Source organism: Mastigoproctus giganteus, chromosome 6 (assembly GCF_048544385.1).
Source record: "Mastigoproctus giganteus isolate SK-2022 chromosome 6, ASM4854438v1, whole genome shotgun sequence".
NCBI classification, from domain to species: domain Eukaryota; kingdom Metazoa; phylum Arthropoda; class Arachnida; order Uropygi; family Thelyphonidae; genus Mastigoproctus; species Mastigoproctus giganteus.
Window position 1 is genome coordinate 195,946,928 of NC_143580.1, and position 17,933 is coordinate 195,964,860.

General features: G+C 35.6%; 1 protein-coding gene across 3 annotated transcripts in view; it reads right to left on the minus strand.

Annotated features, from left to right (window-relative positions):
• LOC150084856 (muscle-specific protein 300 kDa-like) overlaps nt 1-17,933 on the minus strand; it is a 1,257,473-nt gene that overhangs the window by 295,027 nt on the left and 944,513 nt on the right. For all 3 annotated transcript variants that reach the window (XM_090376651.1, XM_090376652.1, XM_090376650.1), the window contains 2 exons: nt 16,559-16,888; nt 10,162-10,295 (listed from right to left, as the gene is read on the minus strand). In XM_090376651.1, coding sequence (XP_090232777.1) covers nt 10,162-10,295; nt 16,559-16,888 — 464 coding nt within the window. The remainder of the gene's footprint in view (nt 1-10,161; nt 10,296-16,558; nt 16,889-17,933) is intronic.

Genomic DNA, 17,933 nt, shown 5'->3' on the forward strand with positions numbered 1-17,933 from the left:
TTAGCACTAATGATATTACGAGTAGACCTGCTGACTTACTTAAAAAAAAGTGGCAAGTAAGGGTTAAATTTGAAAGTGTCTTCAATTCTGCCCAGACACGATAGGAGGGAGTATATGATAAGAGCCTTTTCAATTAATTCGGCCTTGAAGAGCTTGTGCAAGACACATGGGGTAGAATTTTTCTCAGCATGGCTTGTGCTTGTTAACAGGAGAGAGTGCTTCTACAAGGAGGGGATACACTTAAAACTAAAGGGTGCAAGAATATTTGCTGATGCTATCGAGGCAGTGTTAGGTGGGTTGGAAAACTGCTACCTGGGAATCTACACAGACTAACAAATGAATAATGGCCACAGGCAGAGATGAAAGTGATTCTTGCATGTACACCAATGCTAGGAGTATAGTAAATAAATTTGATGAATTTGAAGTGCTGGTAGAGACATCAATGGCAGATATTGTTGGGATATCAGAGATGTCGTGTCACATAGATATAAGGAATGCGGAATTTTAATTTCGGGAGTACAATGTGTACAGAAAGGACAAAGTATTGAAAGTATTTTTGTCTTTCAGGCGATCTCCAGGGTTCCCCCCTATATGCAGCAGTTTCATCTGTAAGGCATGTGCCAAAGCTGGCAGTATGAGGGTATGTGTGGTTCTGTTGAATGTTGAGTGCCGGTACCTGGCAACTTTGTGATCGGGGCGGGGGATACCTGTCCCCACCCACTTACCCCCTTCCTTAGCCATGTGGAAGTGTGCCAGGGACTGTACATCAAACTGTTACTGTAGTTTTCAGGGATTGCCTGAAAAAACCGAGGGTACTTTTGAGAACTGAAACAGGAATAAGTGAGAAAAGTAGCAGAGAGAGAGGGAGAAAAAGAGGATAGAAAATTGAGGAGAAGGAAAAGACTTCCCAGGAAAATTAGATGCTTAGGAAAGGTAACAGAAAAGAAGGGTACAGTAAGTTGTACAGAAAACAGACAAGATAGGAAGGGAGAAGGGGTTATGCTGTTAGTTAAGAAATACGTAAAATCTAAGGCAATGTATCCAGTTGGGTGGCCAGCACAATGTTGAGTCAGTTTGGTGTGACATAAACACTGAGAAAACAAAAATGAGAGGAGAAATGTGTTTTTTTTTTTTATTATTATTATTATTATTAGCCATATGTTATAGGTGTAATGACTCTGATAACACAACAAACAATTGTACAGAGAAATAGAGTAGGTCAGTAAATAAGAATGTCTTATAATGAGGGATTTTAATTTTCCAGATAATACCTAGAACTTGTGTTGGTCACTCGCACACTAGCAAGACTTTTGTGATTTTACTGGACGACTGTTTTCTACAGCAGCAAGTTCAAGAGGTAAACAGAGGGAGTAATACTCTGGATCTGACAATCAGCAGTGTTTATTCATGCATTAAGAATATGCAAAAAAAAAAGAACCATTAGGTAGCAGTGATCACAGTGTACTGATGTGGAATTTACTTATGTAACTGCTATCAGGGGTAAAGGTCATGTTTTTGCTTTCATAAAAATGACTATGGTGGTCTCAGACAGTTTTTAAATTCTATACAGTGGGATCAAATGATGATGTTACCAACGACAAATTCTAAATGGGAAGCATTCAAAGAAATAATCATAGAAGCTACTAGGCATTTCTAACCAACTAAGAAATCCCATTCAAGGCTTAAAGCTAAATGGATGACAGATGAACTAAAGAGACTTGTGGCAGAGAAGAAAAATGCGTGGGATGCATAAAAATTATCAGGCGACACAGCAGCCTAGGGTAGATATAAGCTAGTCTGTAATCAAGTCACAAAGGAGGTTAGGCAGGCGAAGGCAGATTATGAGAAATCTTCAACAAAGAATGCAAACAAAAACAGCAAAGACTTTTTTACTTACTATAGAAGGAAAGGGAAGAGTCGGATTGGTCCACTTGAAATCGATGGTTCGACTGTTGATGTTCCTGCTCAGGTAGCTGACAAACCGAATGAGTATTTTGCATCTACATTCACACATGAGAAATTCTGTAGAGAAGTGGAGGACAGAAGTTTATCAAACTCTAATAGGGATCTAAATGACTTTGTAATAATGAAAGGAAAGTGGAGGAGAAATTGATGAAGTTAAACACAAAGGTGGATGGGATCTATCCACAAAGGAAGTAAGCAAACCCTTAGCCATGATTATGAGAGTACCCTTGAATTTAGGGGAGGTCTCCACAGACTGGAGAAGTGCAAATATATCCATAATTCACAAAGAGGGATCAAAGGGTGACAAAAGAATTGCTGTTAGTTTAACTTCTGTTCCAGGGAAAGTAGTGGATTCACTGGTTGAAGAAGCAATGCAGGATCATCTAGATAGACTGCAGTTATAGTTCAGACAGAGTGGGTTTGTTAAGGGGAAATCTTATGTGACCAAATTGATTGGGTAGCACAACGTGGTCACAAAGGAACTGGATGCAAAAATAATTTTGATATTTGATTGTTATCTTGATTTGATTATCAGTAGTGATTCTTCATGTATTAAGAATCTGCAGATAAATGAACCACAAGGTGGCAGTGATCACAGTGTTCTGAAGTGGGAGTTACTCAAAGAGGTAACTACCATTAGGGGTAAAGGGAAGGGGTATTGCTTTCGTAAAGGCGACTACAATGGACTGAGACAGTATTTAAATTCTATACAGTGGGATCAACTGATGATATTGCCAACAGCAAATTCAAAATGGGAAGCATTCAAAGAACTTATCTTGGAAGCTACTAGGCTTTACATACCAACTAAGAAATATTGTTCAAGGTTTAGGCCTAAATGGATGTCAGATGAACTAATGAGGCATATGGCAGAGAAGAAAAATGCATGGGATACATACAAATTAACACGTGACACAGACGCCTATGATAGATACAAGTTGATCTGTAACCAAGTTACAAAGGAGGTTAGGCAGGCGAAGGCAGATTACGAGAGATCCTTGGCAGGGGATGTGAAGAAAAACAGCAAAGAGTTCTTTAGTTATGTAAACTCTAGAAGGAAGGGGACGAATCAGATTGGTCCACTTGATATCGATGGGTCAACTGTTGATGACCCTGCTCAGGTAGCTAACAAACTAAATGAATATTTTGCATCGACATTCACACATGAGGAGTTATTCAGCGAGGGGAATGCCAGAGGTGTATTCAACTCTAGCAGTAAGCTAGAGAATCTTGTAATAACTGAGAGCAAAGTGGAGGAGAAATTGTTGAAGATAAACACAAGAAAGGCACCTGGGGTGGATGGGATCTATCCAGTTATATTAAAGGAGGCAGCAAAGGAAATAAGCAAACCCTTAGCCATAATTATGAGAGCTTCCTTGGACTCAGGGGAGGTACCCATGGACTGGAGATGTGCAAATGTGACCCCAATTCACAAAGGGGGATCAAAGGCTGACACAAGTAATTATAGACCTGTGAGTTTAACTTCTGTTCCCGGAAAATTAATGGAGACACTGGTTAAAGAAGCACTGCAGGATCATCTAGACAAGACTTCAGTTATAGCTAGGACACAGCATGGTTTTGTTAAGGGGAAGTCTTGCCTGACCAATTTGATTGGATACTATGATGCAGTCACAAAAGAACTGGATGCAGGGAATAACTTTGATATTATATACTTGGATCTTAGAAAGGCTTTTGATACTGTTGCACATGGAAGACTGCTGCACAAATTGGAGCAGTGTGGCATTGGAGGCAAGTTGCTGCTATGGATAAAGGGGTGGTTGAGGGGGAGAAGACAGAGAGTGGTAATCAATGGACACTGCTCATCGTGGACTAATGTTATTAGTGGAGTCCCTCAGGGTTCAGTATTGGGGCCTTTATTGTTTTCTGTATTTATAAATGATATTGATGATGGTATATCAGGCTTAATGTCCAAGTTTGCAGACGATACGAAGGTTGGCAGGGTTGTCAAGGACACTACTGACACTATGCTGCTGCAACAGGATTTGGAAAGGTTGAGCAGATGGGCTTCGAGGTGGCAAATGAAGTTTAACATTGACAAATGTAAAGTACTACATATGGGAAACAGCAACCCCAGAGCAACGTATCAACTCTGTGGTACTACACTGACAGTGGTAGAGAATGAAAGGGACCTGGGGGGTGGTTGTGCAGGCAGATATGAAGTTCTTTGAGCAGTGCAGACGGGCTGCAAGAGTAGCTCATGGTGTATTGTCAATGATATATAGGAATTTTTCTAGCAGGGATAAGGAGGTGATTATTACCTTGTATAAGGCAATGGTCAGGCCACACCTAGAGTACTGTATACAGGCCTGGAGGCCTCATTTCAAGAAGGATGTAGAGCTGCTGGAACGAGTACAGAGAAGGGCAACAAGATTGGTGAATGGGACAAAGGGGTGCTCTTACAAAGAAAGGCTTAAGTTTTGCGAATTACAGTGTCTGGAAACTAGGCACCAGCGAGGTGATCTGATAGAGGTGTACAAAGCCTTGAATGGTTTGAGCATGCTCAATGCTGATGGGATTCTTCCTCTTGCTCAGAATAATCACCTGAGAGGGCATAAATTCAAATTGAGGAAAGACAGATGTAGGATAGATGTGCGGAAATTTGCCTTTAGCCAGCGGGTGGTTGGTAGGTGGAACAGACTTCCATCCCTTGTTATGGAAGTTGATAGCCTAAATAAGTTTAAGGCTCAGCTGGACAGGTATTTCGGACGAACAGAGGGGTGAAGTGGAAGTGGTTATTTTTTATTTATTTATGTTACTTTTTTTTTTTTTTTTTTGGCTGATGCTGCATAAGCTTGCTTTCTTGCATCAAATGCCTCTACTAATGCTAATGCTAATATCATATACTTGGATTTCAGATAAGCATTTGATACTGTTGAACATAAAAAGGCTGCTGTATGGCATTAAGGGAAAGTTGATGTGGATAAAAGGATGGTTGAGAGAGAAAACAGAGAGTGGTAATCAATGGACACTGCTCATTGTGGACTAATGATATTAGTGGAGTTCCTCGGGATTTGGTGTTGTGATCATTGTTGTTTTTAGCATTAGCATTAGTAGAGGCATATGATGCAAGAAAGCAATCTTATGTAGCATCAACCAAAAAAAAAAAAACCCATTTCACACATCCATTCCTTCTAAAAGTTTATCCAGTTCCTCCTTGAATTAAAAGATATCAACTTCCACAACAACAGATGGAAGTTTGTTCCAGCAATCAACAACCCGCTGGCTAAAGGCAAATTTTCGCACATCTATTCTATAACTATCTTCCCTCAATTTGAATTTATGCCCCCTGAGGTTTGTAATCTGAGCAAGAGGAAGAATCCCATTAGAAAAAAAAAGCCTGATCAACACATTCAAAGCTTTATACACCTCAATCAGATCATCTCGCATGTGCCTAGTCTCCAGACACTGCAATTTGCAGAACTTGAGCCTTTCTTGGTAAGAAAACTCCCTTCGTTCCCCTCACCAATCTTGTTGCCCTTCTCTGTACTTGCTCAAGCAACTCTACATCCTTCCTAAAATGAGGCCTCCAGACATGTATGCAATACTGAAGGTGTGGCCTGACCATTGCCTTATATAAAGGGATAATAACCTCCTTTTTCCTACTAGCATAATTCCTGTACATTGACAATGTACAGGACATTGACCCCATGGCCTGCTCTAGCAGCCTGTCTGCATTGCTCAGAAAACTTCATGTCTGACTGTACAATTATTCCCAGGTCTTTTTCATTTTCTACCTCCCTAAGTGTAGTACCACACAGTTGGTACGTTACTCTGGTGTTACTTCTACCCATATGCAGTACTTTGCATTTCTCAATTTTAAACTTCAGTTGTCACTTCTCGGCTCAACTGCCCAATTTTTCTAGATCCTGTTGTAGTAGCACACTGCCATTACTGTCATTAACAACCCTGCCAACCTTTGTATCATCTGCAAACTTCAACATTAAGCCTGATATACCTTCATCAATATCACTGATAAATATACAAAACAACAGTGGGACCAACACTGAACCCTGGGGGACTCCACTAATAACATTAGTCCACGAAGAGCAGCATCCATTGATTACCACTCTCTGTCTTCTCCCACTCAACCACCCTTTTATCCATTGCAGTAACTTGCCCTTAATATCCTACTGCTCCAATTTGTACAGTAATCTTCCATGTGTAACAGTATCAAAAGCTTTCCTGAAATTCAAGTATATAATATCGAAAATATTTTTTGCATCCAGTTCCTTTTTAATCACATCACAGTATCCAATCAAATTTGTCAGACAAGACTTTACCTTGACAAACCCATGCTGTTCCGGAATTATTACTGCAGTCTTGTCTAGATGATCTTGCAATGCAACTTTAACCAGTGAGTCCATTATTTTCCCCGGAACAGAAGTTAAACTAACTGGTCTGTAATTACTTGTGTCACCCTTAGATTTCTATTTGTGAATTGGTGATACATTTGCACATCTCCAGTCCGTGGGGACTTCCCCTGAGTCCAAGGATGCGCTCATAATTATGACTAAGGGTTTGCTTACTACCTTTGCCACCTCCTTTAATGTAATTGGATATATCCCTTCCACCCCAGGTGCTTTTCATATTTTTAAATTAAACAATTTCTCCTCCACTTTGCTCTCAGTTATTAGAAAATCATTAAGCACCCTGTTACAGTTTGATATGCCTGTTACTTCTGGCATTCTCCTCCCTTATTAACTCCTCATGTGTGAATGTAGATAATTTATCTACTACATTTATCTAGATTGTTTTCTATATTTATCAGTGATATTGATGAATGTATAACAGGCTTAATGTCCAAGTTTCTAGATGATACAAATGTTGGAAGGGTTTTTAATAACAGTAATGACAATAAGCTGCTGCAACAGGATGTGGAAAAGTTGGGCAAATGGGCTGAGGTGTCATCTGAAGTTTTAACTTTGACAAATGCAAAGCACTGCCTATGGGTAGCAGTAACCCCAGCACAATGTACCAACTGTGCGGTACTACACTCAGGGTAGTGGAGAAAGAAAAACACCTGGGTGTAATTGTGCAGTCAGATATGAAGTTTTCTGAGCAGTGAAGACAGGCTTCCAGAGCAGCTAATGGGTTCTTGTTAATGACATATAGTAATTTTGCAATCACGGATATGAAGGTGATATAGCTTTGTATAAGGCAATGGTCAGGCTATACCTTGAGTAGTGCATACAGGTCTGGAGGCCTCAATTTAGGAATCATGTATAGCTGTTGGAATGAGTACAGAAAAGGGAAATGAGATTGAGATGGGAACAAAGGGTACTCTTTTTTCCAGAACTTAAGAAAGGCTTAAGTTCTGGAAATTGCAGCATCTGGAGACTAGGCACCTGTGTGGTGATCTGACTGAGGTATATGAATGGTTTGAGCAATCTGACTGAGGTATATGAATGGTTTGAGCAATCTGACTGAGGTATATGAATGGTTTGAGCAATCTGACTGAGGTATATGAATGGTTTGAGCAAGCTCAATCAATGGTAATGGGATTCTTCCTCTTGCTCAGATTATGCACTTGAGGGCATCAATTCAAATTGAGGCATAAATTCAAATTAAGGAAAGAGTGCATAATAGATGTGCAGAAATTTGCCTTTAGCCATAGAGTGGTTGATTGTTGGAACAAACTTCCATCTGTTGTAGAAGTTGATGGTTTAAATAAATTAAAGGAAGAATTGGAAAAACTTCTGTAGTGAATGGATAAGTGTATGGGAAGTCTTTTTTTTTTTTTTTTGGCTGATGCAGTATAAGCTTGCTTTCTTGCATCATATGCCACTACTAATGCTAATCTGCATTAAAAAAGTCAGATTCTGTTATCTGATATTTATGACCTATGGTAAATAAAATCCTTACAGCTGAGCCACAATCATAACGTATATTCAGAATCCCCCTAGTTTCCTGAATTTTTTCTTTTTCCCATATGTATTGCAGTATTTAATAAAAGACAATTTAAACATGGTTTACTATGTTTGTTATGCAGATGACAAAAAAATATAAAGCCATTTAATTTAGATTTTCATTAAGCAAGCATCATTGGTTAGACTATAAAAAGAATGATGGAAGGTATAAGCAGATAAAAGAATGAAATCAACTTATAAAATGGGAAATGAATATATATGCTATAAATTGCATTTACGAAATGGAGGAATGGAGGGATATAAACAGGATGTAATAATGTCATTAAAATGAAAATTCAAATACAAAAATATAAGAATTAAATGTAATGGGGGCCCTAATTAGCTATATGAGATATTAAAACACATTTATCTGAAGATATCAGAAATATAAAAAGAATGATTATTATTAATTGCATGATACCTCCTCACCTTATTGTGGTGGTGAGGTTTGAGCATCTCAGTGACCCTGAGAGCTATGCTGGCAGGAGCTTAAGTGCTCCTGGTAGGACCACACTAGTAGATAGTTTGAAGCAAAGGGGTGAAACAAAGCATAGTTCACCATCAGAGAGAAGGGTGAGCAACGAACTCTTTAGATGTAAAATTAAAATGCTCAACGAAAATTATAGGAGGATAGTGAATAATTACAGAAATTATCTCACTGGTGAACAACTTATCCTAGTTGTTCATCCAGATTTGTCACCTATTAATAATTGGTATTGCATCTAATTTTTAGTATATATTTGATAGCCTTTCTCTCACATTCTCCCAGCTTTTAATCTGATAAGTTGTTCAAAAAATGAAATGAAACACTTTTCTTTCTTTTAAGATTTTTCTCATGTTCTTACTATATTCCTCTCTGCATTTTATTTTTATGCTATCCTTTCTTATTTTAAACTGCACAATTTCTTTTATTCACAAAAGTTTGCAATATAATTTAGAATTTTTGAAGACGTTGAATTTATATTTTTGCTGTTCAGAAATTTTCTTTTAGTATTAGTATTGATATCAAGATGGCAGAACAATGTGAGGAAGCAAATAACTTATGTAGCATCTACCACAAAAAGTCAACTTGATTTCATGTGTCATCTCTTTCTTCCAGGTTATTTAACAAATCCCTTTTAACTCTACATAAAATTTTTCTGATTCTACAAGGCAGGTGATAGTTTGTTTTAATAAATGACAACCCATTGACGAAAGGCAAATATTCTTATGTCCAGTTTACAATTATTTTAGTCCCTTGCTTCAACCATGAGGTTTTAAGCTGGCTGAATTAAGATTTCAAGTAATGGATTAGTTGTAGTGGCCCAATGAAGTCAGCACTATGATCTCCGAAATTCGTATCCGTAAATTAAATTTTTTTCAGCGACAGTTTTCATGTGCCATTAAAGACCTAAAATAAAATCTATTTATCGTTTGAATAAAAATGAGATTAGGTTCCTTTTTTTGATTATTTTTTATCTTTTTAATTATTTTTTTCATTTGAACTATCACAAGGAATTCAAAACGGAAAGTCAGTTTGTTCAAAACAGAAGGCTATCACTTTGAATACTTGTTTTGGCTCACAAATTACTGTACAATTACTAATTTTGATTACTAATCACTGAATTAATTACTATTCTTTAAATTAAGTTAAAGGTATCATTTTAAAACCTCTGTTTCAGTTCTATGTATTATTTTTTCAAAATTTTGTTAGAATATTTTCTTGAGACTGGACTTTGAACTATCACAAGGAATTCAAAACGGAAAGTCAGTTTGTTCAAAACAGAAGGCTATCACTTTGAATACTTGTTTTGGCTCACAAATTACTGTACAATTACTAATTTTGATTACTAATCACTGAATTAATTACTATTCTTTAAATTAAGTTAAAGGTATCATTTTAAAACCTCTGTTTCAGTTCTATGTATTATTTTTTCAAAATTTTGTTAGAATATTTTCTTGAGACTGGACTAAAGAGATATTCTGTACATTTAATATATCTGCTCATTCCAATTTTATAACATCTTTAAAAACATTGACAAAAAGTTACCTGCAACATAAAAAAATAATTATAGTGCATTTTTTAATTAGGAAAAATTGTCTCAAAAATTGGTTTAAAATTGTATTATTTTGTCATAGTAAAAGAAAACAATGATGGTTTTCATGCCTTATCATGATCAAACACCAGAATAATATGCACAATGGCTATGCTAAGTATTTCTAATAAATTATCTCTGCTCAAAGGTTGTCACTTTTGCATTTTTTTCTTCAGAATATCAATTTATTTACATACCTTTGCTGTATCATTTCCATGCTACTTTCCACTTCTAGTTGAGCTCCAGCTTCACAAATATCCTTTAGTAGCGATGCATTATTTTTAAATCTATCCAAATCGTCATATCTTTCTTGAAGGGTTTGTAAAATTTGCTAAAAAAATTGAAGTAATTTTATGAATTTTAGTGGAAATAAATAGAATAATTAAATTAAATAAAGAGGCACATTAAATTCATAATTAATTACATAAATAAAATAAATTCATAAGAATGCTTTACACAACATACCATTCCATTAAAAAAAGATATAGAAAGGAGTAATTCATATTCTTTTAAATTTAAATAATAATAATTTGTTTGTTTTGTTGTTTGTTATTTGGTTTTTAGGAGCATTAGCAACTAAGGCCATATTGCTCTGGGAATATGCGGTGGTCATTCCCTGACCTTTCCGCATCCTCCGTATTTGGTGGTGAAGGGATCGAACCCCGGTCTAATCAAGAAGCGTGTGTTACGCACTGCTGCTCTTTCCCACCTGGCTACAGGGGCGCCTTTAAATAATAAAACTATAAATTTGATTAATATGATTTGTCTGGAGACTAGGCATGTGCAAGGTCTGATTGTTTAAGGCTTTGAATAGATTGAGTATATTAAATGCTGATGGCATATCCTTCCTCTTACTCAGACTTGCACATGTGACTATGGACATAAATTCAAACTGAGGAAGAATGGTTGCAACCAATGGATAGAACAAGCATCCATACGGTGTTATTGAAATGGGTAATTTGAAATTCAAGGAAGAACTAGACAAACTATTTTTTTGCTGATACTGTATAGCTTGCTTTCTTGCATCAATTGCCAGTACTAATACCAATGATCAATGCAGGCACTGAAATAATTCTGAAATTATATACTATTTTGCTGGATAGGTGAAACACAACCCAATACTATGGTTAAAGGAAAACATAACCTTTATGTATTTAGTGGCAAATTTTACTTATTGCTTCCTTAAAATTCAGCCTTAATTCATTTTGCTATTCCTTCTCAGAACCTTATAGACCTAACTCAGATCTTTTATTAATGTAAGGTGCCTGGTTGCCAAGCTCTGTAGACTACATATTCAAAGTCTTTCCTCATAACAGGTGCCCTTTTTGCAGAACACACTAAGCAGGTTGCCATCTTTGGACCCTTTCAAGAAGCTTGATGTCTTTTGTTAGGTGTGGTCTCATTACATGGACACAATATCCCAAGAGTGGTCTTACAATTGCCTTATACAGCGAGATTCCGACCATCCTATCTCTACAAGAAAATGTTCAATAAATCATCAATAGGACACCATGGGCCTTCCTTATTGCTACACTGCTCAGAGAAATCTCTGAGCATCCAACCATACCATAACATCCAAATCCCTTTCTTCCTCTACTGTTCCCCACCAAGAGTATAAGTTATTTTGGGGTTTCTAATCCCCAATGGGAAGTGGGGAAGGAAGTAATAAAGAGATGTGAATAAATGGAGAAAGGTTTGGAAAATATGGCAGGTAAGGCTGAACTTCATTATGCATATGTAGAGAAGGGGAATAGCATTTTTGCCTGTTGCTCTTGTAATTTAGGTTATGTTGTTATTATATAGGAGTGTTGAGCCTTTTCAGTTGTACTGAAAAGGCTCAACACTCAACATTAGTTGAAGCTTAGTTTTACCTATCAATTGCAGCACCTGTGACCATAACAATCACAATATTGTCTGGTCTGCAAAACACTAATTTTATTTTTATTCCTAAAATACGTTTTCAGTCTTGCTTTGAATTCTGCTCATTGTATAACAATTCTAAACCTTTTACTAATGGATTGCAATACTTATTGAATGTGATTTTTTATTTCTTTAATGAAAAAGTGAAATTTAAAAATGTGTTTTTTTATACTTATTTCGAACAAAACAATCAGAATATTTAATATACCCTTGCATTAATAGATTAATTATTTATAACAGGATATTGATAAAAAAACAAAAAATTTTGCTTTAACATAAGTATAAGAAAATAAAGTCAACAAGATATATTTAGGTATAATATAGGTTCCTAGCACAAGATGAATTGCACAGAAAGATAGGATAGCATAGCATAGTACACATATTACAGTGGACCCCCGCTTTATGATATTAATCCATTCCAGAGACACCATCATAATGTAAATTCAATAACACATTGTTTTTTGGTAATTTGTTCCAAGACCTCAGAAGTTGAAAATTTTGCTATATAATACAATATTTTCATTATATAAAACAATATTTTCGCTATATAACATAGTGTATATAACACAATATATACACAATGTTGTACATACACAAATTCAATACAGTATATTTGTCAAATAAGCAACACAAAAAAATCACTTCAACTAAAGGATGCAAAAACAAAACACATAGCCAACACATTTACAAATGCTGCTATTGGCTGAGCAGAAGGACCACGTGGTCCGGTTGGAGACAATTGTAAGCCCATCATAAAGTGAAATAAGTAGGTGCCAGTTAACATGATCACTGGTTAGTAGAATGAGCCACTCTATAGAATCAAATTTCAAAAAACCAATTCAAATCATTATGCACTACACTTTCATCATTATCATATGTTCAGTTATAAGAATCAATTTTGAATGCCTTTGTGATATTTTTCTAAAGCACATTTCTGGAGGTCGCTACCATAAAACAACAATAAAAATAATTTGCAGTTTCCGGTTAATTGGGCTTTTCTGTTAGTGTAATCTGCTATAAATGATGTTCTTTGTTATTTGGTTTTTAGGAGCATTAGCAACTAAGGCCATATTGCTCCGGGATATGCGGTGGTCATTCCCTGACTTTTCCGCATCCTCCGTATTTGGTGGTGACGGGCTCGAACCCCGGTCTAATCAAGAAATGTGTGCTTCGCACTACTGCTCCTTCCCACCTGGCTACGGAGGCGCGCTATAAATGAGTAGTAAACTCAATCTTATTGCATTTTCAATAATACCAATAGCTGGAATGCTGTGGGTTTTTACGTTATTATGGTGAAATGTTTCTCTTTCCATGAAACCTTCAATCATATAAAAAACATAAATAAATTTTCAGAATCTTCTCTTCATTCCTACTATTTAAGCTTCATAAATTTGTTACAGCGTATCTCACTTGCACAAATCATGTTAGTTGCAATTTGCGCATTCTGTGTTCTTTGTTATTCGTTGTTTATCTTTTTTACTGTTTTAAATTTTACAACCCAAAAAAAAAAAAAAAATGTCAGTGAACAGAAATATCAATTAGTATGTATATTACAGTATTAGAGGCCTCCGTAGCTGAGTGGGCAGGAGCGGGAGTGCAGTAGCGCACGTTCTTTGAGTAGACCGGGGTTCAAGCCCCTGACTGCTGAATACGGTCGATCTGCCAACCCGCACTGGACCAGCGTGGCAGATTATGGTCCATTTTCCTCAGCATGAATTGTTGAGGAGGCTTCCATCCTGCAGTGGGTTGATAATGGCTGCACTTTACTTTACTTTTATTACAGTATTAATTAAGCCATGTACGTAAGCATAATTTTTTTATTTTCCTAACGTGTGGAAAATATTCTTCCGATTTTCACGTATTATTTAATTTCATTAATTGGTAATGTGGACGTGTTTATGTAAGGGGCAGCTCCTAGAACGTCAGTTCAACTCCGCCTCATATCTCTGTGAAGAAGAGTACCACTGTAAAAGTGCCAGTTATGTGAGTAGTGTAGGTTTGTGAGAGTAGTGTGTGTGTGTGTGTGTAGACAAACCTACACTACTCACATAACTGGCCCTTTTACTGTGGTACTGTTCTTTGCAGAGATATGAGGTGGAGTTGAACTGACATTCCCTTATATAAACACATGTCCACATTACTAATAAAATTAAATGATATGTGAAAATCGGAAGAATGATGATAAGGTAATAAAGTGTAAATTTGTACTTTATATCTTTACTTTTATAGCCTGTAGATAATATTCCTCCTATTTTTGCTTATTAGAATTGCCGTTTAATAGAATTAAAATTCAATTCACAAGTATGATCACAATGACTGATGCTTATTACATATTGTATAGTGAACAGTATTTTATAGAGAGTCCATCGTAAAGTTATTTGATTGTACAGTGAACCAATCATAAAGCAGGGGTCTACTGTATACATATTTTATTTTTATTTCATTAACATTTTAAAATTACAGGAAATTTTTTGTTAAACAGAATGTTGCACTGTGAATAATCACATTATCTTATCTATTATTGTACTAATAAATTAATTGCTGAACACAGAATAATTAACTTCAGTGGCCGTGGTGATATGAAATCACCATTTTTTCTTTATAATAGGTGTTCTTGGCTAGTGTTTGGTAATTAACATACAATAACTATTAACTTCAGCATATTTCTCACCAAACCAATCTTACAGTATTAAGGATCAGTATTTTAGACAAAAATTTCTACAAACTTTACTTTAGGTGACTTCAATGGGCATCATCACAAATGAATAGAAGAGGAGAGACCATAGAAATTTTACTCAATCGGCATAATTTCATCCTTATTAAATACTGAATCTAATAATGGTCTACTTTTCCCCAGGATTCACTCCATCATTAGATTTCTCTATATGCTTTCCTACACTGTTTCCTAGCACGAGATGAACTGCACAGAAAGATCAATACATAGAATTTCTGTTTATTGATCTTTCTGTTGAATAATGATAAGGTTCTCCCAGGGTTATCTGTTGATTTCTTTGGTATTCCTGATTCAGTATTCAACCCATCAGTCAGACTGTAAAATAACATTCTAGCTCCAGAATTCTCCCAATATTCAACAAAGACCACCAATACTTCCCAAACTGGTTCAAGAGGTCTGCTGGCACAGAGATGTGCCAAAACATATTAATGCTAATATTAACATTAATATTCCAGTGAAATTGCTTGCAAAATTACAAAACCACCTAATGAAGTGAGATGTCTTTATTTCTACCTCATATTCATTATGAAACTATGAACCTCTTTGAAACTACGTCTGAATTTAATTTAATTAGATGTTGTTTCCAATTTTGTTCTTCAAAAACATTCACCAGACTTTCAATATTACACTCTTAGACACAGCAATTGACAGGGGAGAATTATCAATGTATGAACAGATAAGAGTCAGTGACAATTAGAAAGACAGACATCACAAAGGCAATTTTGGTGAATGGACATTGTTTCAGACAGTGATTTAATACATGTAGAATTCAGTTCAACTGAAATGTTAAATTTAACATCTTTATATGTATTTTTATGCTGATTGGAGATAATATGTGATAATGCTCTTGTGAGACTTGTAATTTTCTTTGAACATAACATTATCAGTAGGCGGAATGTATCTCCACAAGAACTGTAAACCTGGATTTTATATAAACTAGTGAATTTAGACAATGCCTATAAAATTCACAATGCCCAACAAACAGCAATGCACTATCAATGATGCTCTCACCCCAGAAATTATGTTGATACATCCACTGCACTACTGCTGATACAGTAACTTTCGTATTGGATTGTAAGTGCATTCAACTAAGGTATTTATTCAATCATTTTCCCAGTGAGCGTAAATATGATTACACCAGGTCAGAGATATGTAGCAGATACTCCAGTGTTCTCATCCATATTGGTGAAATTAATTGAGGGTCAAATCAGTGGCAGCAGCATTCTCATACACAACGCTAGGCTTTGCCTAGAGAAGAAGGATGCTTTCACTGAAAGATGTGTTGTTAATTTAGTGGCTGTTCTACTGAGCTCTCAAGGAAAACCATCAACAGTGGTCCATGTGCTAATGTTAATGGGTTTTCATGCTACACAGTTTTTTGATCTGGGAATGCTTTCACATAATGTAAACTGTACCTATTATTAAGTGTTTTTTTTTTTTGTACAGATGCCACTCAATCAACTTCTTGAGAACTATTTTTCAGTGATATTAGATAAACATAGTATACAGTGCTATATCTGGTAGCTCTTCCTTTTTTTCCTGAATATGTGTCCACACGTATATGGTATCTACCAAACTAAACTTTGTGATTTGCCAGTGATATCCTTTGAAATTATGAGTGGCATGCAGGGCTAGCCCATCCTATCCTGTGGTAATCATAGTCACAGGAACCTTAAGGAAACGAAAGTTGCTATCTGCAGTAAGTTTGTAATCATTTTTATATGACAACCTTGCTGATTTAATTTTTAAATGATCCACAAAAATTCTTGCCTTTAACAAATTTTAAACAGAGAAGTACAGAAGCTACAATACAAATTTTTGAATATGTATAAAAATGTGTTACTGTTTTGGCATCATATTCTTTTAGTTTTTATTTATAAAAACATTTGATTAATAATAAGTAAAAACAAAAATATCAAAGGTGTGTTGAAGAAACATACCTTGAAACTGCCTATCTTCTTTTTGCAATGATTCAGGCTGCTTACTGGTTGTTCAGACATGGAGAGAAAATGCTCAGCTTCTAGAAGTATCTGATTAACAGTTTCCAAGGCATCATAATAACTCAACCACTTTCTTTCTGTATATGATACATTTTTTAGGGCTTTGCTTAACAGAGTTTCCACATTTAACCATGTATTCCTAATGACTTTCTGAGTTTCAACTACAAATACGTGTATGAAGTCGCAATTGAGAATTTCCAATAATGCCTGTCCAAGTTTTTCGGTTTGATCATAACTATCTTTTTTGTTTCCAAAGCTTTCTTTTATCAGCTAAAAGAAAACATCAATAAGAAATCTTAGAACTCAGAGTAAATAGATACATTTTTAAAAAGTGTTAACATAACTGAGCTGCTTTAAATTGCTAAATGTGCAAATAGTAATCATTAAATGAACTGGATGTGAAAAAAACTGGTGTTACTAATTAATTTTTTGAAATTTAATTTTTACAAGCAATTTCCATTTATAATCTGGTATGGCCACAAGCGACCAGAGGAGTTCAAAACTTTATCAGAACTGCTTTATTTGGTTCCTTTAAACCTTGCCTCTACAGCATGGAAAGAAGAATAGACAAGGTGGTCTCAGCAAGCAGGAGTGACTTTTCATTGGTGCTTTCCTAATTCCTATTGGAAGTGAATAATGTAGTGCAGGGCTAAAAAGCAATATGTGTGCAATCCCTATATTAATTATCTTTCAACCTATATTTTAACAGTATATTTACATTTCAATGATTGTGAGGAACAAAAACCAAACCAGTTGGTAAAGTTTCACATATACCTTAATGGTGCATATGAAAATTATTACAGATATAGGAAATCATAAAAGAAACTGTTCAATACAACTATGACCAACTGTTTGACTTGTCTTGACTTTTGGAACCTTTTTGACAATATAGTATGTTTGTTACTTGTTGCTCATTTATAGAAATTTGGGTTCAAATCTTGTTAGATGGGAAGAATTCTATAAAAGACCTATTTTAAACTGAGGCTATAGTTGGCCAATCTTAGGCAGAGGGCGTAGATCTCATATGAGTTACTTTGGGTTCTTTCTGGCTATAGAACATGCAAATCAGCCTGAGGATACAGCATATAGTAAATATGCATATTAAAGATATACAAATAATATTATATATGAAATGGTGCAAATAATACCATCAACACATTTGAATTTTACATAATATCAAATATGACCAAACAGTACTACAGGAACAATACTATTGTAACTGAAGTAGTGTACCAAAAATTCCCAAAACAACAAACAACCAAAACATCACTATTGCTTCTGTAGCACATGAGAAGCCTTGCTGAATAATTTCTGA